This window comes from Hordeum vulgare, chromosome 6H (assembly GCF_904849725.1).
Source record: "Hordeum vulgare subsp. vulgare chromosome 6H, MorexV3_pseudomolecules_assembly, whole genome shotgun sequence".
NCBI lineage: Eukaryota > Viridiplantae > Streptophyta > Magnoliopsida > Poales > Poaceae > Hordeum > Hordeum vulgare.
The window spans coordinates 532,382,744-532,404,997 of record NC_058523.1 but is presented as its reverse complement, the minus strand read 5'-3'; the positions used below and the strand labels follow the sequence as shown (position 1 = coordinate 532,404,997).

General features: G+C 44.5%; 1 protein-coding gene across 1 annotated transcript; it reads right to left on the bottom strand.

Moving 5' to 3' along the window:
* Positions 1-1,190: 1,190 nt before the first annotated feature.
* LOC123402977 (pathogenesis-related protein PRB1-3-like) lies at positions 1,191-2,154 on the bottom strand. The gene has a single exon (XM_045096951.1). It carries the CDS (start codon positions 1,951-1,953, stop codon positions 1,312-1,314), a length of 642 nt encoding a protein of 213 aa, XP_044952886.1. The 5' UTR covers positions 1,954-2,154; the 3' UTR covers positions 1,191-1,311.
* Positions 2,155-22,254: the final 20,100 nt, after the last annotated feature.

The following is a 22,254-nucleotide window of genomic DNA, read 5'->3' as shown; positions in this document are numbered from 1 at the left end:
AAAACAATATGCCATCAATGGAGAGTTCGAATTTGGCACTAAAAAAATGAACCTGAGAGGTTTCGGGCCTTTTGTAAAGGTCAATCCCAAATAGGTGTACCTTGTCAATGGTCACTACCTGCTAGTTGGAAGAGAGACGAAAAGTGTGTTGTGGTAATAACTTTTTTGAGCTTTGTTCCATTCGAATTTGTACAATTTTTGCTCGCATTGTCATGGTACTAACCTTCAATCTGTACCTTTTTTGCTGTAGGTTGTCAGGCATCAAATGGACCATGTTTGCTATCAAATTTGTGAGTTTGTGAAACCATGTATCTGCTGTCATTTACGTGAGGTTATGTGAATGTTAACACTGCAGGGAGATTATAGCATTTTTTTGGTTCGAAAGAAACATGTACCATCACAATCTAGTTGGGCAGCATATCCAGGGGTAGTTTTGTCTATTCATATGTCCATTTGTTATTTATACATTGACAAAACTGTTAAACATTGTAAAGGGGGCATCAGCTACAGCATGTCGAAACAGGGGGGTCGAAAGGGAGGCAAACGAACTAGGGGGTTTATGTTGCTGTGGCGCGCGAACAGGGGGGTTATAATCAATTCTCCCTATAAGGACTCGCGGACGCATCCAATCGCAACCGGTCAGTCCGTCAGATAGGACATCATCCCATCTTGTTCACATTTATTTATTTATTCATTCCTTTGTTTCTCTCTAATTCTCTCCATCAATCGATGTATGAGGATAACAACAAAAAATGTGTCCGTACGTTTCCGGTCAGGTGACCGGACGTGTCTACGGGCATTTAGGGATCATATTTTCAATGTCTGGCTCTATATGCTCCTATGTTACAGTTTAAATCAGTTCCCGTTTGCCACCGGCAGATTACGACGACTTTCGGTTCAGTGACTCAAGTCTAAAATGTTGAGCTCATTCAGTCACAGCAACGACATCGAGTTACTTCAATCTCTTTTGCCATGCTCAATTCAGTCAAAACAGTGGCGGCCGCTGCTAGCCTGCTAGCGCTCAGCGATGCAGCGCGACCTCGACGGCGACGGCGCGGTGCAGCCATGCCAATGGCGGCCGTCCTCCCTCTTTGTATGGCGGGGGCTCAGCAACGCGACGATTGCTTCGCTCCTCCCTAAATAAGCGTAAAAATACAGCCACCGATTCTTGGCGTGCAGGCACGCGATGATCCCTGAACCTGAAGCTCTTATTAAACAGAAACTACACTTCCATGACAGACAGACCATGCAATCTAATCTACACTCTCCTAAAAATCTCGCGCCGCAGCTCGCCGGCGGTAGGGTCAGTTCTCAGTAGGGCCGCTCCCCGACGACGTTGCCGGGCGGGTAGTAGTTGCAGGTCATGAAGACGCCGCCGTCGTCGCACGCGACGCGCGCGCAGCCGACGTAGGCGGTGCGCCGCCACACGATCTGCGTGTAGTGGCCGCACTCCCGGCCGGGCGCGCACGCGTTGGCGGCGTAGGAGTAGTCCACGCCCTCCGCCGCCCAGTCCTCGACGGCGTCCCCGGGCCGCCAGTCGGCCCCCGCCCCGCCCCAGAAGATGTTCTCGCCCAGCGCGAACTGGCCCTCCGGGAACGAGTGCCGCAGCGCGCAGTCCGCCCGGCGCTGCGACGCCCACGCCCGCGCGTACGACTCCAGCCGCGGCGACCACGCCAGCGGCAGCTCCCACCGCGCCATCCGCACCGCGTTGTGGTAGTAGAGGAACTCCACCGCCTCCGCCCACGCGCCCAGCCCGCCCAGCGCCGCGCCGCCGCAGCCCGCGCACCGCGCCGCCGAGACGTTGTACGCCGTCGCGTTGTAGTCGTGCACGCCCGGCGCCTGTGGGTGGGGATGGGCGGACGGCGCCGGCGCCGTGGCAAGTGCGCACCGGAGCAGTAGGCAAAGGCAATGGATGCGGAGGCTGGAGACGAGCAGGGCGGCGAGAGGCTTCATGGTTTCTCTCTCGCTCCCCCTCTGTCTCGAGCAGTGGACTGGTGATCTGTGGAGTGCAGGTGCGTTGTGTAGCAGGGCTGGTATTGGATTGGATGTAGCGGTCCAAAATTATACTACTATGTACTGCGAGCTTACAGCACAGAGCAACAGGCGATTCGTTTGTCTTTTGCATTGGGCGCGCGTCCGTGACCGTGACAGCGGCGGCCGCTTGGTAACTGCATTGTCAATCTGGGTCGTGTGTGCTGGTGCTACTACGCCAACTTGGGTTGTGCTAAACTGCTCTACTTTTTTTTTTTGCGAATGCTAAACTGCTCTACTTAGTTAGTTGTCCTTCAGGCTGCGACAGCGGCATCAGGCATGGATGCTGTCGGGACCAAACATTTCCTACGTAGAGTATGTACGTAGGTCCTTGTGGAAATTCCCGTGACCGTGTGGGCAACGTTCCTGCGGACAGAGCTTTTATGGTACAGTGTTGACCGCTGGGGATGCCAGAGGTACGTACGATGCGTAGGTGGATCCGTGGATCGGCACTCACTACCACATAACTGCCGTGTCGTCTGTAAGATTCACACCTGTACCGACCACATTCGATTCGATACTACCTTCACCAAGCCGAGGCAGCCAGCTTGACCCGTGACCATGGTCGGTACCAACCGGTTTCATTTCAAGACGCTTCCACCGTCACGAGCGCGCGCCACCGGTCACAGGCCGGCATCGCCCGCCGCGCCCGCCATGCCCGGGGCCCAGCTCCGCTCCCCCGTGCAAGCACTGTGTGATTGTGTGAAAGACGTGTGGTGGGTGCGCGCGGCGTGACGTGACCGACCGCTCCGTGCATGGCCCGATGGCCGGAGGAGATTGGCGTCGCGCGCGTACGTGTCTCCTCCTCGAGCGTTCTCCGCGGGCCACCGCCGTATGTCCGGCGCTGCATGCCAACGGCCAGCCAACCGCCGGCTCGCTCGGTTGCGGTACGTGTCTCCACCGCGAGCGCTATGGGGCCGCCGCTGGAGATGGCGACGGCGCATGCTACCCGTCGGCTTGGGTTGTGGTCCGTTGACGCGATCCGACCACCAAAGGCCGACTGGCACGGGTCCGTCTATGTCTCGCTTCACGCGAGACAGAGGGCAGCGTCGCCTTAGGGCGGCCACAAGCCATAGCCTCATTTTGTTTTCGGTTTCTGTTTTTTCACGTTTTTGTTTTTTGTTTATACCTATTTTCGTTATACTTCTATGTGAATATCATAAATACATGTATATTGTGAAAACAACACTTTTCATGAAAATGTTGATCAAACATTTGGAAAATGGTCAATGTGTATAGAAAAAATGTTTTTGATGTATACAGAAAATATACAATGTGTATGAAAAAAGTTGAACATGAATTTGCAAAACACTAATAAAGGATTCAAAACATGTTAATTGTGTATATAGTTGTTTTTCTACATATATGTATGATGTATACAAAAAAATATACAACGCGTATTAAAAGAATGCTGACCATGTATTTTAAATATATGAAATATATATTAAAATGTCCATCATGTATCTATTAGATGTTAAACACATGTAAAAAATATTGATCGTGTGTTAGAAAAATCTAATGTCAATGAACATATTTTTCACAAACAATGTACATTTTTTCTATACATCAGAAAAACATTCATGTTTAACATTTTATAAACACAGAATTAACTTATAAAAATATCTTTGATCTTTTATTTAATGTTTGTTGTAGATTTTTTATATACACATTTAACGTTTTAAAAAACAGAAACAACATTTTTTCATATGAACAAAGAAAGACAAAACAAAACAAACAGCCACCGGAAAAATGATAAAAGAAATCAAAAGAAAAAGGAAAGGAAATCAAAGAAAACCACCACAAATAGAATGGAAAACTGTGAAAACCGAGGAAGAAAAAGAGATGAAAAATAAGAAAGATACAACAAGAAAACAAGAGAAACCGAGAAAGCGGCGCAAAACAGTAGAACATAGTGAATACCGTACCAAAAACACACAAAAAACAATGAATACCGAAGAGAATCGTAAATAAAAATGATGAAAGCTGGATAAAAATAGTAAAGAAATCACACAGAGAAATAAAGAAAATAAAATAAATTTTTATTTTCATATTTTACTTTCTTTTTTATTTTTATTTATACTTCCAAATATTATACATAAATATAGACATATAGTACAAAAAATCTTTACATAATTTTTTTTGAATAATATTTATCAAGCTTTTGAAAATTATTAAGTATGTATTGACAAAATGTTTCTCATGTATACGCAAAATGTATACTGAAAATATATAATATGTATGGAACAAATTGATCATGTACATAAAATATATTAATCAAGCATTTGATTTTTTAAAATGTGTATAGAAAATAATGTTTCCCGTGTATATGAAAAATGTATATAAAAATATATAATGTGTATGAAAAATGTTGGTCATGCTTTTTTAAATAAATGTGTATAAAAACATTGATCATGTATTTATAAAACAATATATGATCTAAAGACCTCGTCTAGATTGTCTATCCCCAACTCATCGTGTTCATTCGGAACTCAACGAACACACTATGTACATTACCATTGTAATCCCTTGATGATAATTACATATAAACAGGATTAGGGTTGTTACTAGCCACGGGAGGCTTCAAACTGGCAAAACTATGACAAATAGACTGTGTACCCCACATTGTTGTTAGGTACTTTGCAGAAAACACCTCAACAACTCGCACCGATCATGGGAATCCTTATGGTACCAGGTCGGTTCTATGGCATCAACAATGTTTTCTTCGACCTCATCCGGTTGTAATCCAACAACTCTAAGGGTGACCACCCTGGGCTCTATCGTCAATGGACCTAGATCTCAGGAAGCGACGCCTTGTTACAGGTGGTTCTTAACAAATTCGAAAGAATTTTTGTTGGGACCTCAAGCGTAAGGATATGTACCAACAAGTAAGTTTCCCTCAATGAGAACCAATGTATCAATCCACGGAGTACTCCTATGAGAAATGGTCAGCCTTTCACTTAATTAAGAAACTTTCACTTGGCCCCCAACACTTCTAGTAAGGTTGTCAATCTCGCTAGCTTTGCTATTTACACGAGTTAGCATATCAAGTGTATGGAATTGTTTTTTGTATGCAAAGAAACTTTAGCTCAGAATACTAAAGAACTAAAAAGGCAAGTAAATGTTGTTCTATGTATGAGGAATAAAAGATTGGGATCCATAAAGTCACTAGTGACACCTCTCCAATAAGCATATATGTGGTGAACTAACTACATTTGTATATCAGCTAAATTGCAATGTTTATGTATGATCCTATATTTCATGATTGCATATAGGTATTGTGTCCTTATATTTGTAGAGTGCTATCCAATTGCATATATAGCTAATACTCTAATCAAAGACTGTTATCCAACATGCATTTTTAATTATTAAGTAAAAAAAAGAAAAGCATTGCATTAAGCAAGAGAACATAACGTCAACATTATATTTTTATACTAAGGGCCTCATTAAGTCCCAATGGCATGTGCAAGCCTTTATCTTCCTAAGGAACATGTATGATCATCTCTTATGTTCGTTTCTTTTGTCCTCTCTTTTGACCCATCTTTGTTTTGGGTTTTGTGGATTTTTCACCAGTTGATTTGAAAATCACCTCAACTCTCCTACTTCTTTTTAGCTTATCAAATGAAACTATGTTTTGTAATAGGTAATGTTTCAGTCCACAACTAAAATCTATTTCTAGCACATAGTCATGTTAATAATAAAAATTATAGGTAAATCATGACGATTTGACGCAAATCATGATGATTATGTACAAAACTTTGTTTAGTAATTATCTAGTTTAAAGAAGAAAACCAATGTAAGGTCAACCGGAAAAGGATTTAGTTTGACCGACTGGAGTATAAGGTTGTGACGCTGGCCGGGGGAGAACAAGACACACGTTTCTGTGGGCAGTGGGAAAAAGAAGCTGGTACTCCGATGCCTCAGTTGCTAAGGTGATAATAGCATCTATAATCGGATTTAGTAAATATGACTTCCTAAATGTTTATGGACACGCCCGGTGAATGATCAAATATGTCCGTTTTGAGTCCGTACTTTTTCATCCGCGCAACCGTATTTTCTTTATATGTCTAGTCAGTTGCACGTGATTGATGGGGAAGAAAATAAAGATAAAGAAGAGAATGAATAAGAAAAAAAGAAAAGGTGGTCCGGATTGAGGTCACTCCTACGTGGCGGACTGACCGGACGTGTCCGGACATGTTTGCGAGCCTCATGTCGTCTCTAGATTTGAGACGGATATGAAGGGTGTCTGTCAGTTCGAACGTTTATGAAGGAAGTAGGGGTTCGGTTGGGTCAACTTTTTTTGACGAGACATTGATCAGGATGATGTTTTAGGCGTTTGAGAGGATGTAGGGGTCCGAATGTAGATGCCGTAAGCAGTACGACGAGAGCTATGGAACCATTTGCAAAAAATATACCCTAGGAGTCTGAAAATCGTGCATAGATCCAGCAGATTCAAGATCTCCTCAGATGCCGTCCGATCTCAGATCCGACGGCCAGGACCTGCATCATGGTAGTACCTTGGAAGCACCTGGTATTCGCTCTGTGGGCACTTTTGTTGAGCCGAGATCTCAACCTTTTTCTTTCCATTTCATCATCTTCTCTAATTTCTACTGCTACGAGGGTGCGTCCATGCATGTTAGCTTGTGCGCGCCGGGTGGCAGTTAAAGTCGTTGCTGCTCCGTCCATGCATGATGCATCGATATGCATGTGACTGGCTGCCTATGTGAGATGCAGCGACGACGTGATCATGAGGCTATGCTCGCTTGCATTCACTTATTCCTGGCATCACATGGAAGGAGATCAAAGCTCGACCGTGACCCACACGTATATTATTCTTCCATGGCAGCGCCTCGCCATGTTTATCGTGAGCATCATCTAGGCTAGATTGGACGGCGGCCGCACTGGGCTGGGTAGCAGTACTGTTTCTTAACTATGCCGTTTGAATGTCGTGTAGCCTGTCTACTTAAACGGAATCTCACCTGATCGTGCAGGCATATTTGGACGTGCCGTGTCAGGGCGCAGCCGGAAAATTAAAACACGAAAATAGGGGGCTGGTAACGGGATCATGCTTGGGCAGCATGGAGGATGTCATCTTGCGTTTCTCTTTGGCATTTTTTATGGGGCGTGGACAAAACGAAACAGCTCGAAGTATTTCAGCGAACAAGAGATTACAGGTTTGACAAATTAATGGTAAGGGCATCTTCCTTTGGTACCCATATGCTAGCTGCTTTCTTTATCTTTGACAGACGTGAATAATGACGCAGAAGGGCATGTGGGATACAACTGCCGTAATGTAAAATACTATAGTACTCAACATCCATGTGCAGGCAGGTATGAGAATAAAATCATCCTGAAATAGTCTTTCATTCCGCTTTATATATATGAAGCAACGACCAAATAAAGTACACGACGAACAATACAAGAGGATGGATGGCCCTCATACAGTGCCAATCCCAAGATAACCAAAACATACAGCACACACGCGACTACGCTACCGAAATAGATTCTAGGATGAACCGAAGACAACACCACACTAAACCCTATAGCACCTAAGCTCCTCGACAACGCCCTCAAGAGGAAGAACGACACGAAGCGTCGCCGTTGCCGAGCCCACAACGGACATAGGTTTCCTTCCGGAACCCGAACACGAAGAGGCGCACCACGCCGGCGTCTTCAAGAAGATAACGACACCCACATGCGTTATTGACGGCGGTGACAAAACCCTGAGCTTTCGCTCTCTAGCTCCCTCGGATCACCACATGAGGTCTCCAGGACAAGCGTGTCGAGCACAGAACCGCAGATCCCGGTTGGGGCACCCCCACCGTGAAAGACAGAGAGCGTCCGAGCCACCAGTTGCACCACCTCTCGCTGTCCACACGACCGAAAGGTAAGCCATCCCCGTCGCCATGGTGCCCGTCGGAGAGCCAACTAGGCGAACCGTCATACGGGGTCGCCACCCCCGCATCCATGTCCAAGACTTCGACAATCGCCCACGTCATGGTGCATCCACCACGCTAGGAGGAGTAAAAGGGCCCTCCTATTACTCCTAGCCCGACATCAGCCATGGGGTCTGGGTCGATGCCTCCATAGTAGGAGGGACCAACGCCTGTGTCTCCAGCCGATCCTGGTGGACCAGGGTCCGGGGGAGACATAACATAGTGATTACCGACGGTCATTGTCGATCTCGCTCGCACAACACCGTATCCCTGGCCTTGACTCCGATCAGCCCGACAATGTGGCAAAGCCCCGACCACCACCAACAACCACTATGCTCGTAGGGAGAGGAACCTCAACACCCACGGGCACCACCCGGATCGAGCCCAAGCCCACCCACCATGAGAGCGAATTCTGACTCGCCCCGAGCCTCCACCAGATCTGCCCGAGCACGAGCCCCGACTCGTCGCCATGCCGTCAGCCTAGAGCTAGGAGAAGGATGCCTGCTACCACCGCACTGCGCCTCCGGTGAGGGCATGACACTCAACACCGAGCGTCCCCACCCCACCGACCCGCACCACATGCGCCCCTGGACGAGGCCCACACAGCCCGAGACGCCGTGGGACCTCCACCATGGCACACCCAACACCAGCCACCTCTGGCAGCATAAACCGCCGATGATGGTCGATCCTCGCCGCCTTAGCCCACGCCACCCGTGAGCCGACGACCAGAGGAGCAGCTTGATGTTTGCTGTGTATCCCTTGCAACGGCACCAGAAATAGTTGTGTCGACAGCACCAGGAATCCTTCAGCTACGGCTACGCCTTAAGGGACTTCCTAGGCAAGTATGCAAAGGATTTCCCCCGTGGCCTTGGAGCCTTGCGTTGGTGTTCCCTCGAAGCGGAAAGGGTGATGTAGCACAGCGACGGTAAGTATTTCCCTCAGTTTGAGAACCAAGGTATCAATCCGGCGGAAGAGTATCTCAAGATCCTGCACAAACACAAAAGCTTGCATCCAACGCTATGAAGGGGTTGTCAATCCCTTATAGATTGTTTGCCAAGTGAGAAATGAAAGCAACAAAGTAACAAAGCAAAGTAAAAGCGGAGATGTAAATGATGGATGTGAATTGACCCGGGGGCCGTAGTGTTTAGTAGTGGCTTCTCTCATGAAAGCAAGTAGACGGTGGGTGAACAAATTATTGTCGAGCAATTGATAGAACTGTGCAGAGTCGTGACGATATCTATGCAATGATTATTTCTATAGGCATCACGTCTGAAACAAGTAGACCGATACTTTATGCATCTACTACTATTACTCCACACGTCGACCCACTAGTGGGGACAGGGCCTATAGCCCCGGCCTGTAAGGGGCTTTAGTCCCGGTTCACCAACCGGGACTAAAGGGGCGGGACTAAAGGCCTAACCTTTTCGTCCCGGCCCTGTTACACGCCGGGACTAAAGGTGCTCCACATGGGCGCCTCGTAGCGCCCCAGGGCAGGCCCTTTAGTCCCGGTTCGTTACACGGACCGGGACTAAAGATTTTCAGATTTTGCTGGTTTTTAGGTTTTTTTTTGAATGAAATTATTTTTGGGTTTTAGGGTTTTAGGGTTTAGGTGTTCGGGAGATTAACGTGATGCCTCGTTTGGTGTTCGGGAATTAGTTTTCATATAATTTAAATAGAAATAATTATGCATATATATATATATAAGATTAACTTATCTTACAAGCGATCATATATATACAATTATATGGAGATCTGAATTATCGAGACTAGAGCCCGTCTATTCGATTACATGGACGAACATGAGTAATGGCCCTTAGCTACACTAAATCGTCCTTTGTCTTCTATAGCTTCCGTCCTCAGAAATCCCGCAAGCTCCTCTGCAACAGCAATCGCGCGTTGCTTTGGTAGGACCTTCGTCCTCATGGCCGTGTGCTATATAAGAAGAGGAGATGAATATGAATATCAATCATGATAACAAAGAATGACGGGTAAAAATAGAGGTGTGAATGTTCATTGCTTACGTCGAATATGTGATCCTTGAACTCAGAGGTAAACGTGCGAATGGTCTCGCAAACATAGTATCCGCATAGATGCGTTCCCTGTGGCTGCTGGTCGCACTTTACGAGAATAGAATATATATAATCAAAATAATAATCTAGCATCATAAATATATTGAAAATTAATAGAAGTATATCATACTACTACTTACCTGAGCCGCTCTAAAGGTCAGCTTCTCAGGAAAGTTACCGGGAGTCACGCACTTGAACCGCTTCCAAACCCTGCCCGACAAGGATAATGATTTGCTAAGTTTTTCATTAATTGATATATCAGAAAATCATCAAAAGAGACCGATAGAGCGCAAGAATGATTCAAATTACCCTTGGAGCATGTCCTGCAGGCTTTGGAACTGTTCCAAGGGTCTCGATAATGGGTCGAAGGCATCAACTCTTCCCTTATCAATTTGAATGTCCAAGAGAATCCAATGGAAGCTGCACATGTATATATATATATATGTGTGTGTGTGTGTGTGTGTGTGTGTGTGCGTGTGTGTGTGTCAGTAACTTATCAATTACACTTATAAGTGAATGGACACAACAGAGTAAAGACCCTCACCTGAAGTTGTATGGAAACAGTATGTGGTCACAGAAATTTTGATCTCTTAGAAACCTTAGAAGGTTTTCCTGCGTCTCCTTGCGTTTGTCAGTTAGCGTCGCTATATGTATTTTATCTGGGTCAATAAACCCAATATTTAGGATGCTCTTACTTTTACACTCCAGAATCTTCATTCTGCATAATAGAGTACAAGTTATATATAGACAATGAATTGAAATAACTAAACAAGTTATATGTAGACAACGAATTGAAAAACTTACAGACAATAGCAACTCATAAGCGATTTGTCGAGGGCGTCGCCATTGTACATCTGGAAGAGTTCATCAAAGTCGATATGGATTTCTTCGGAGCGGCCGTAGTACTCCCGAGGGACACTCAGCACGATCATCGTTCTCCCATTCTTTGATTCACTTAAGTACCATTTATGCAAGTAACACATATTTGTTGGGAGATCATCTTTGCTAACCAAAGGCTCTCGCATGACAAACTGTGGCTTAGGGGCTATCACAGCCTTGGTTATCCTGTCGTCTTGGAAGCCAACAAATCTTCAACCGCGATACCACATTCATCCGCCAACTCCTTTGCTCTTTCAAAAGCTTGCCCCTGCACCGGAGGGGGAACATTCTCGGTTAACACCTTGAGGGGTGGGATAGACTGTTTGGCCTGTTGTCCAAGCTGAGGAACGTCTGATTTTTTCTTGCTTGTAGTTGAACTTGATTTGCTCCCACTTACACTTGCACGTGAGCTGCTCTTTTTCACTTCCCTCTGCAATGTGCGTGTATAGTCATCAGGCTTATAGTGTAAGTCATACTGTGATGGAAGGGTTATGAAGTCTTTTGCCCATGCTATATGCTTCTCGGTGTATTCCGGGCGGGGCTCAGGTTCCTTCTTTTTCATCTGCGCCTCATGCTGTTCCTTTGTTATCCTGGCGTTTTCCTCGGGGGTACAATCATAAGGTCTGATAGGAAGATTAGCATGAGGTACCTTTGGGAGGGGCGACAGTTTGCGCTTTGGGGAGCTCCGTCGCTTAGAAATCATCGACGGAGCGTTCTTGCTGGCACGCTTCCGCTTAGTATCATGTGCGGGCGACGGCGGAGACGAACGACCCAAGTCTGGCGGCGGTGATCGAGATGGACTCGTGTTGTGCTGGCCGAGGTCATGTGGAGGGCTTGGAGGTAATGGAGGTGTAGGTGACCTGCGACGACTCGGAGGCGGTGTTGTCCTTGGGGCCGAGCCTGGAAGCTTGATGTAGTTCTTGTCCCATAGGATGACTCCACCCAGTACTTCTCCGAGTGTCCTCTCATCTTTGGGTCCAGCTATGTCGAGCTCCATATCATTAAACCCCGTCATGATTTCATCCACCCCAACTTTAGCAAAGCCAGATGGAGTCTCACGGCCATGCCAGCGTGCATCAGGGCCAGAAGGTAAAGCTTGTCCGACGGCCACCTTCATGGATATGTTCTTGAATTTCTGATGGAGTTCACATGATGTTGACTCCTTGATTCCATCCACGGGGTAGCCGGGACCGCCCTCTATCATTCTTCGTTCATCGTCGGGCGGGGCCTCAGATTCAGCCACGCTGCTTTTCCGCTTAGATGGGGCGCCGGTAATATCAAGTGCAGGATCTTCCTGGCGCGGTACTCCTCTAAGCTCATCAATCTGCTTCTGTTGCTCATTAATCCTGGCAAGCAACTGGTTGAACTTGTCATTCTCCTCATCCTGCTGTCGCTTCTTTGCTCTCTCTCGGCTTCTGTAAGTGTCTTGGTCTCTGGCAAACCCAAGCCACCACGGGTAAGATGGACCGAAGCCTCGCGTTCGTCCTCCATGTTCGTCATTGCCGAGGACCAGTGTGAGCAAATCTTTATCTCTATCTGAAGTGAACTTTCTTTGTCCCTCCTTAATTTCTTTCACTATCCTTTTCCAGTTGTCCCTGGGTATCCTAAGACCGTCATTGCAGATGAGGTCCCCTGTTTGTTCGTCGTACGACCCACCATGCGCAAGGAACCAATTTCTTGCTCTCAATTCCCACTCATCACGGAGTGGTTCAGGTACGATGCCTTTATCTAGCAGATCTTGCTCTTTCTTATCCCACTTTGGGATGGCAGTCTCATAGCCCCCTGGCCCCAGCTTGTGGTGATATTTCTTCTTGTCGGCATTTATCTTGTTCTTGTGGTGTACCAAAAAACAATTATTCTATCAGGAACTCCGTTCCAAAACAACTTAAGTCCCGGGTCGTGGCTCCACCTGGGACTCCTAGATTTCTGCATAGTATTCAAAGTAGGAGCATTCAATAAGCAAAACCAAATCGTAAAATAAAGTAGTATTCAAATTAGCATGCATTCAATTATAAGCTAATACATCATCACTTTTGTCCGTACATCTTCGAATATTATCACTAATACTCCTCGAATACTATCATACATTTAGCATCACTAATACATTTAGAACCGTAGCGCCCGACGGGTATCGGCGCGGGCGGTGGACACCCAAAGAGAAGGAACCATCACAGGATCATAGCTCCAGTGAGATCCCCGAAGAACTTGCCAGGTATGCTCGAACCTGCCCTCCAACGCAACCATGTAGCGACGGACGTGCTCATCCTCCTCGCTGACACGGTGACGTACCACCTCCGCGGTGTCCGGAAGCCTCAGCACCCTCATTGGCCCACGCGACCGCCACTAAACAAGGATCGGGTCAACGACGGGCTGGCTCCTCACCAACCTACGCCCCCCGGAAGGTAGCACCTCCCAATACGAGCCGGGCGGAGCCCAGTCCCGGACAGGGCCCCTCTGATCAAGCAGGTGTCCTCCGCCGAGTCGACGACGAGGATGCGGGATAGGCATCGTAAAATGAACTAAAAAAATAAACTAGTTCTATTAATTTTCTTGCTAAAAATAAACTAAGAAACATTATTAACACTTAAGCATATACACTATACAATAGCAAAATTCCCCTCTTCTTATTTTCATTTTTCTTCTCCTCCTCTTCTTTTCTTCTCTTCTCCTCCTCTTCTTTTCTTCTTTTCTTATACACTATACACTATATACACTATAGCAAAATTCCTCCTTTTCTTATACACTATACACTATATACACTATACACTTAAGCATATACACTATACAATATACATTTTTTCTTATTTTCTTCTCCTCCTCTTCTTATTTTCATTTTTCCTAATCTTATTTTCTTATTTTTGTTCATATTTCTTCTTCTTGTAACCCTAACCTAATTCTAAATATTACTAACCCTAATAATCTAGCACAAACCTAATAACAATAGGAATTAAATGACAAAAAAATATTTTTCTTTTTCTTCTTTTCTTCTCCTTTTTCTTCTTTTCTTCTCCTTTTTCTTCCTTTTTTCTCCTTTTTCTTCTTCTCTTCTCCTTTTTCTTCTTTTCTTCTATACTGGCCGGAGTGTTGGGGAGGAGGGGGCGGGGGGCTTACTGGCCGAAGGTGTCGACGGCGCGTGGCGAGGAGGACGGCGCGACGGCTAGGAGGACGGCGCGACGGCGAGGAGGCAAGGAGGACGGCGAGGAGGACGGCACGGCGGCGAGGAGGACGGCGCGGCGGCGAGGAGCACGGCCGACGGCGAGGAGGATGGTAGACGGCGGCGAGCAGGACGGCGGGCAGCCTGACGGCGTCGGTTAGTTCGTCGCCGTGCCGCGCCGGGCAGGAGAACGAGAGGAAGAAGAAGAGAAATGGACGAATTGGGTTGGAAATTTTCGAAGTCCCGCTTAAATAGGTGGATCTATAGTCCCGGTGCGTGGCTCGAGCCGGGACTAAGCAGGGGGTCTTTAGTCCCGGGGCGTGGCTCCACCCGGGACTAAAGGGGGTCTTTAGTCCCGGGGCGTGGCTCCACCCGGGACTAAAGCCCCTCCTCGGCTGCACGATAAGTTTAGTCCCACCTCGCCCAGCGAGGGGGACTAACACTTGTTTATAAGCCCCGTCGCAGCTTCTCCATCGAGCTCCTCTCTAAAGCAGGCTTACGGGCCTAAACTTAGTGAAAATTGAAACTATATTCGAAATTGTGGATAAAATTCGACCAGAATTCACTAATTCAAAGTGATTTCAGGTCGAATTTTGTCTATGATTTCTCATATAGTTTCAATTTTTTTCTATTTTCAAAATTAAAAACTATTAAAAACTATGTTTATTAAAAATTCTTTTTGCATATTTGAGAATTTGACAAAACTATGATAATGAAAAGTGTTTCAAATTGAATAAATAATGCAAAACTATTTTTTATTTTGATAATTAATAATTTTGACTATCCAAACTATTAACTTATTTTATTATTTTCAATTAAAAACTATGTTTATTAAAAATTCTTTTTGCATATTTGAGAATTTGACAAAACTATGATAATGAAAAGTGTTTCAAATTGAATAAATAATGCAAAACTATTTTTTATTTTCATAATTAATAATTTTGACTATCAAAACTATTAACTTATTTTGTTATTTTCAATTAAAAACTATGTTTATTAAAAATTCTTTTTGCATATTTGAGAATTTGACAAAACAATGATAATGAAAAGTGTTTCAAATTGAATAAATAATGCAAAACTATTTTTTATTTTCATAATTAATAATTTTGACTATCCAAACTATTATCTATTTTGTTATTTTCAATTAAAAACTATGTTTATTAAAAATTCTTTTTGCATATTTGAGAATTTGACAAAACTATGATAATGAAAAGTGTTTCAAATTGAATAAGTAATGCAAAACTATTTTTTATTTTCATAATTAATAATTTTGACTATCCAAACTATTATCTATTTTGTTATTTTCAATTAAAAACTATGTTTATTAAAAATTCTTTTTGCATTTTTGAGAATTTGACAAAACTATGATAATGAAAAGTGTTTCAAATTGAATAAATAATGCAAAACTATTTTTTATTTTCATAATTAATAATTTTGACTATCCAAACTATTATCTCTCGAAGTAGCAGCGTTTCGAACGAGAACTCATCTCTTACAAAGGGATTTCATTTTTTGAACTTATTTGAACTCCATACTTTTTGTGTGTTCAAAATGCACCATTCAAAGGCACATCACAAAATTTCAACAATTTCTGACTTCAATTGGTATATTTCGTGCATTTACTTATTTGTTTTGAGCTAGTTGACCCTGAAATTGAAAAGCACTACAAATGAACTCTGAAGTTGGCATGTTATCATCATTTCACCCACATAGCATGTGTTAAAAAGTTGAGAGGGCTACGACAAAAACTGGATGCAGTTCGTGTACAAAACGGACAATCTCTCTTGAAGTAGCAGGGTTTCAAACGAGAACTCATCTCTTACAAAGGGATTTCATTTTTTTGAACTTATTTGAACTCCATACTTTTTGTGTTCAAAATGCACCATTCAAAGGCATATCACAAAATTTCAACAATTTCTGACTTCATTTGGAATATTTCGTGCATTTACTTATTTTTTTGAGCTAGTTGACCCTGAAATTGAAAAGCACTACAAATGAACTCTGAAAATGTTGAATGTTGGCATGCTATCATCATTTCACCCACATAGCATGTGTTAAAAAGTTGAGAGGGCTACGACAAAAACTGGATGCAGTTCGTGTACAAAACTGACAATCTCTCTCGAAGTAGCAGGGTTTCGAATGAGAACTCATGTCTTACAAAGGGATTTCATTTTATTGAACTTATTTGAACTCCATACTTTTTTTGTGTTCAAAATGCACCATTCAAAGGCACATCACAAAATTTCAACAATTTCTGACTTCATTTGGTATTCTTAGTGCATTTACTTTTTTTTTGAGCTAGTTGACCCTGAAATTGAAAAGCACTACAAATGAACTCTGAAAATGTTGAAAGTTGGCATGCTATCATCATTTCACCCACATAGCATGTGTTAAAAAGTTGAGAGGGCTACGACAAAAACTGGATGCAGTTCGTGTACAAAACTGACAATCTCTCTCGAAGTAGCAGGGTTTCGAACGAGAACTCATCTCTTACAAAGGGATTTCATTTTTTTGAACTTATTTGAACTCCATACTTTTTGTGTGTTCAAAATGCACCATTCAAAGGCACATCACAAAATGGACAATCTCTCTCTAAGTAGAAGCGACCCCCACAATAAGAGACGACATTCTTCTTCTCTCATATATAGTGGACACTAGCTCACCTGATTTTTCAACCGTCGATGATGGTCGCTACTCCTACTTCCCCTAGTGCATAACCAATATCTAGCACAAGGAGAAGAAGGAGAAGCGACCCCCACAACAAAAGTGGTTCCGCGGCACGCCACGTGGGACTAATGGTCTTTCATTTTTAAATGATTGTTTTAATCAAAAACAGATCTGTTACAAAAGGGATTTCATTTTTTGAACTTATTTGAACTGAAGACTTTTTGTATATATATGTGGTCGAAATGCTTGATACCATGAAGTTAGAAAGGGCTAAACCATTCAAAAGTAGCAAATGAAGTTAGAAAGGGCTAAACCATTCAAATTTGGAAACTATAATGGCACAAACAGAAACTAGACATATATAAATTGGTCCAAGAGGTACATGATACTAGTCCAAACAGTACATAATAATAGCTACCATAGATATATATACAAGTGTTCGACGTTAAGAACACTACTCGTCTGAATCATCTAAATCAGAATGTCCACGTTCCTCGAGGTGACGCTGGCCATAGTTGACGACTCGAATCTTGCGGTACAACTCGTATGAAACGTATGCATCTTTTGCTGCATACTCAATGTTGATATCATCAAGTGGGGCCTTCTCCCAAAGTCTGTGCTGAGACTTTGGGAAACTGGTCTTCATATCACCATATGACTCGTCGATCAAGGCAACTGCCATATGAGCCATCGAAGTCCTGTCATGTCGAAGCCTGGATATCGTTTGGAGATCAACGAGGCAACCAGCTGGTATCTCAATACCGAAGTTGTGCCTCATCTTCAGCTTGTCGTTCCTTATGTCAACGGAAGCAAAAGTGATGCCGCTGCGAAGGAACTCCATGAGTTCTGAACAATGCTTGTCACTCCTGCAACAGAAACAAATTAAAATGGAACAAATGTTACATACTGCTGCAATAAGGAAACATGTTTCACTACAACTAAAGAGAAACTTATCTTTAGGATTCAAATAGAACATATGCAATGGAACATAGAGAGATCACTATAGCTATCCAATGGAACCTAGAGAGATCACTAGGTATATGCAATTTTCATGACTATGACATATCATATTGCTATCCAATGGAACCTAGAGAGATCACTAGCTATATTCAATTTTCATAACCTTGGATCAAAGAACACCGCATAAAATTGTATCACTACAACTATGATTTCAATGGAACATATTGAACCAATCAGATTTTTCAGATTATGGAACACTATTCCAATCAGATTGTGTTTCCTTCAACTAATCAAAATTGTTTCACTACAACTATTTGAAGCGAACCAACTATGATTCCAATGGAACATATTAAACACTAGTTGATTCTAATATGATTTTTCAGATTATGGAACACTATTCCAATGAGATTGTGTTTCCTTCAACTAATCAAAATTGTTTCACTACAACTATTTGAAGGGAACCAACTATGATTCCAATGGAACATATTAAACACTAGTTGATTCGAATACGAATTTTCAGATTATGGAACACTATTCCAATGAGATTGTGCTCCCCTTCAACTAATCAAAATTGTTTCACTACAATTATTTGAAGGGAACCAACTATGATTCCAATGGAACATATTAAACACTAGTTGATTCTAATACGATTTTTTAGATTATGGAACACTATTCCAATTAGATTGTGCTCCCCTTAAACTAATCAAAATTGTTTCACTACAACTATTTGAAGGGAATCAACTATGATTGAAACAAATAAACTTACAATGTCATTATCTTGGATCAAAGAAAGCCTCAAAACTTACCTCGCCCATTGGAAGATCAAGACATGGCGTTGGAAGCATAGCTGGATGACGGCAACACCGCGTTGATCGGCCTTGTACTCCAGATCAAGCCCCAAGAACTTCTCATGATCCGCTGGGTGGTCAAAACATTTTCCCTTCAACTGTTGAAGAAAAACGCACCTCGTTGCTCAAGTTCGTGTACACGACATCGAGCATCGTCGTGCCATGTGCGAGCACCTTAAGAAAGCTAGTTGGCATGGTGGAAGAAGAGAAGGGAAGAAGAGAGGAGAAGAACAGAGGAGAAGAACAGAGAGGGCGACGCGAGAGAGAAGAAGAACAGAGAAATGGCGACTGTACGCTTCGGTTCGTGCTTTTCATCGCCCGAAACGACGCGGGATGCAAACCGTTTGGGCCTTTAGTCCCGGGTTGAGCCACCAACCGGGACTAAAGAGGTATACCAAACGGTTGCCACCACTACGGCAGGCCACGTGTTAGGCCTTTAGTGCCGGGTTGAGCCACCAACCGGGACTAAAGAGGTATACCAACGGTCGCCACCACTACGGCAGGCCACGTGTTAGTCCTTTAGTCCCGGGTTGACCCACCAACCGGGACTAAAGGGGGATACGAACGGTTGCCACCACCACTGCCCGCCGCGTAGCCCTTTAGTCCCGGTTTGGGACACGAAGCGGGACTAAAGGCTCCTTACGGGCCGGGACTAAAGCCTCGAGGGAGGCATTGAGAATTGGGGCGACGTGGCCGGGCCTTTAGTCCCGGCCCAGAGGCAGGCCGGGACTAAATGGTCCAGGCCAAAGGCCCGTTTTCCACTAGTGACCGCTATCCAGCATGCATCTAGTGTATTAAATCCATAAGAACAGAGTAACGCTTTAAGCAAGATGACATGATGTAGAGGGATAATCTCAAACCAATGATAAACCCCCCATCTTTTTACCCTTGATGGCAACTGCTTGATGTGTGCCTGGCTGCCCCTACTGTCACTGGGAAAGGTCACGACATGGCAGAACCCAAAACCAAGCACTTCTCCCATTGCAAGAATCATAGATCTAGTTGGCCAAACAAAACCCAAGACTCGGAGAGACTTACAAGGATATCAAATCATGCATATAAGAAATCAGCAAAGACTCAAATATATATCATAGATAATCTGATCACAAGTCCACAATTCATCGGATCTCGACAAACACACCGCCAAAGAAGATTACATTGGATAGATCTCCATGAAGATCATGGAGAACTTTGTATTGAAGATCCAAGAGAGAGAAGAAGCCATCTAGCTACTAACTACGGACCCGTAGGTCAGAAGTGAACTACTCACGAGTCATTGGAGGGGCGATGATGATGATGAAGAAGCCCTCCAACTCCAAAGTCCCCTCCGACAGGGCGCAGGGAAGGGTCTCCAGATGAGATCTCGCGAAAACGGAAGCTTGCGGCGGCGGAAAAGTATTTTCGAGGCTCCCCTGATTTTTTGCGGAATATTTGGGAATTTATAGGCCAAAGATCTAGGTCAGGGGGCGGCGAGGGAGGCCACAAGCCTGCCCACCGCCGCCTCCCCCCTGGTGGCGGAGTGGGGGCTTGTGGGCTCCCTGGAGCCCACCTGGCTTGGCCCAAAAGCCCCGTGGACTTCTTCCGTTCGGGAAAAAATCATTTCGGGGTTTTTCTTCCGTTTGGACTCCATTCCAAAATCAGATCTGAAAAGAGTCAAAAACACAGAAAAAACAGGAACTGGCACTTGGCACTGAATTAATAAGTTAGTCCCAAAAAGATATAAAAAGGTACATAAAAAATACAAAGAAGACAAGATAACAGTGTGAAACCATCAAAAATTATAGATACGTTTGAGACGTATCACAGCTCGCCCAGATCTGGAGCAAGGAGCTGCCACCCTAATGCGCCGCCGTCCTGTAAGGCACACCCGTAGCCTACTGAATGTGCAGCCACCCGCGCTGCCACACCATCAGCGTCCGCCCAAGCCACAGCATCGCCGCGCCGCCCTACACAGCATCGCGCCTTCGCCTGATGTCGACGTCCCGCGCCAGCAACCGCCGCGATGAGAGGGGATGTTGTTGGAAATATGCTCTCGAGGCAATAATAAATTGGTTATTATTATATTTACTTGTTCATTATAATCGTTTATTATCCATTCTAGAATTGTATTGATTAGAAACTCAAATACATGTGTGGATACATATACAACACATTCTCCCTAGTGAGGCTCTAATGGACTAGCTCGTTGATCAAAGATGGTCAAGGTTTCCTGACCATAGACAAGAGTTGTCATTTGATAACGGGATCACATCATTAGGAGAATGATGTGATGGACAAGACCCAAACTATGAACGTAGCATGTGATAATCTCAGTTTATTGCTACCGTTTTCTGCATGTCAAGTATCTGTTCTTATGACCATGAGATCATGCAACTCCTGGACACCGGAGGAATGCCTTGTGTGTATCAAAGGTCACAACGTAACTAGGTGACTATAAAGGTGCTCTACAGGTATCTCCGACGGTGTCTGTTGGGTTGGCGTGAATCGAGACTGGGATTTGTCACTCCGTATGTCGGAGAGGTGTCCCTAGGGCCCACTCGGTAATACAACATCACAAGAAGCTTGCAAGAAATGTGACGAAGGAGTTAGTCATGAGATCTTGAATTACAGAACGACTAAAGAGACTTGTCGGTAACGATATTGAACTAGGTATAGAGATACCGACGATCGAATCTCGAGCAAGTAACATACTGATAGACAAAGGGAATAGTATACGAGATTGATTGAATCCTTGACATCGTGGTTCGACCGATAAATATCTTCGTAGAATATGTAGGAGACAATATGGACATCCAGGTCCCGCTATTGGTTATTGGATGGAGAGTGTCTCGATCATGTATGCATAGTTCTCGAACTCGGAGGGTCTGCACACTTAAGGTTTGGTGATGATTTGGTATTAATGAGTTATGTGTGGTAGTAACTGAAAGTTGATCAAAGTCCCGGATGAGATCCCGGTCGTCACGAGGAGCTCCGGAATGGTCCGGAGGTAAAGATTTCTATATGGGAAGTCATATTTTGGCTACCAGAAAAGTTTCGGGTTTTTCCAGCATTGTATCGGGAAGCTTCTAGAAGGTTCCAGAAACTTCCAGAGGAGTCGGGAAGTCCACAAAGGGTTCCACCATGTCTCGAGGGGTTGTATGGGCTCAGGGGAGACATCATGGCCTTATTGGGCCAAGCGCACAAGTCCCTCAAGGCCCATGCACTTGGGAAAGGTGGAAAGTCCACCTTTGTATGGAAGGGAAGGAAGGGGACTAGGATTCCACCTCCTCCCCCCTTGGCTGCGCCCTAGGGCTTGGAGGGGATGTTCCCCACACCCCTCCACCTATATATAGAGAGGAGGGGCGTCCCAAGAGCACACACGAAAACCTTGGCACGCCTCCCTCTCCCTAGATCGTTTAGCACCACCACAACTGCCACCACACCATCGTGTTGCCGGAGAACTCATCTACTACTCTGCCCTCGCTCGCTGGATCGAGAAGGCAGATACGTCATCAAGTTTTACGTGTGGTGAACGCGAATGTGTTGTCGGTTCGGCGCTTGATCGAGAGTTCATGGCATAGATCGTGATTGGTTCGCGAAGACGTACCACTACATCAACCATGTTCTTTAACACTTCCGCTTAGCGATCTACAAGGGTATGTGGATCCGATCTCTCCTCTCGTAGATGTTCATCACCATGGATAGATCTTGTATGCGTGTAGGAAATTTTTTGT

What these genes read in the sequence shown, in the direction of transcription:
- LOC123402977 (XM_045096951.1), bottom strand. Translation starts at nt 1,953, where the DNA reads ATGAAGCCTCTCGCCGCCCTGCTCGTCTCCAGCCTCCGCATCCATTGC.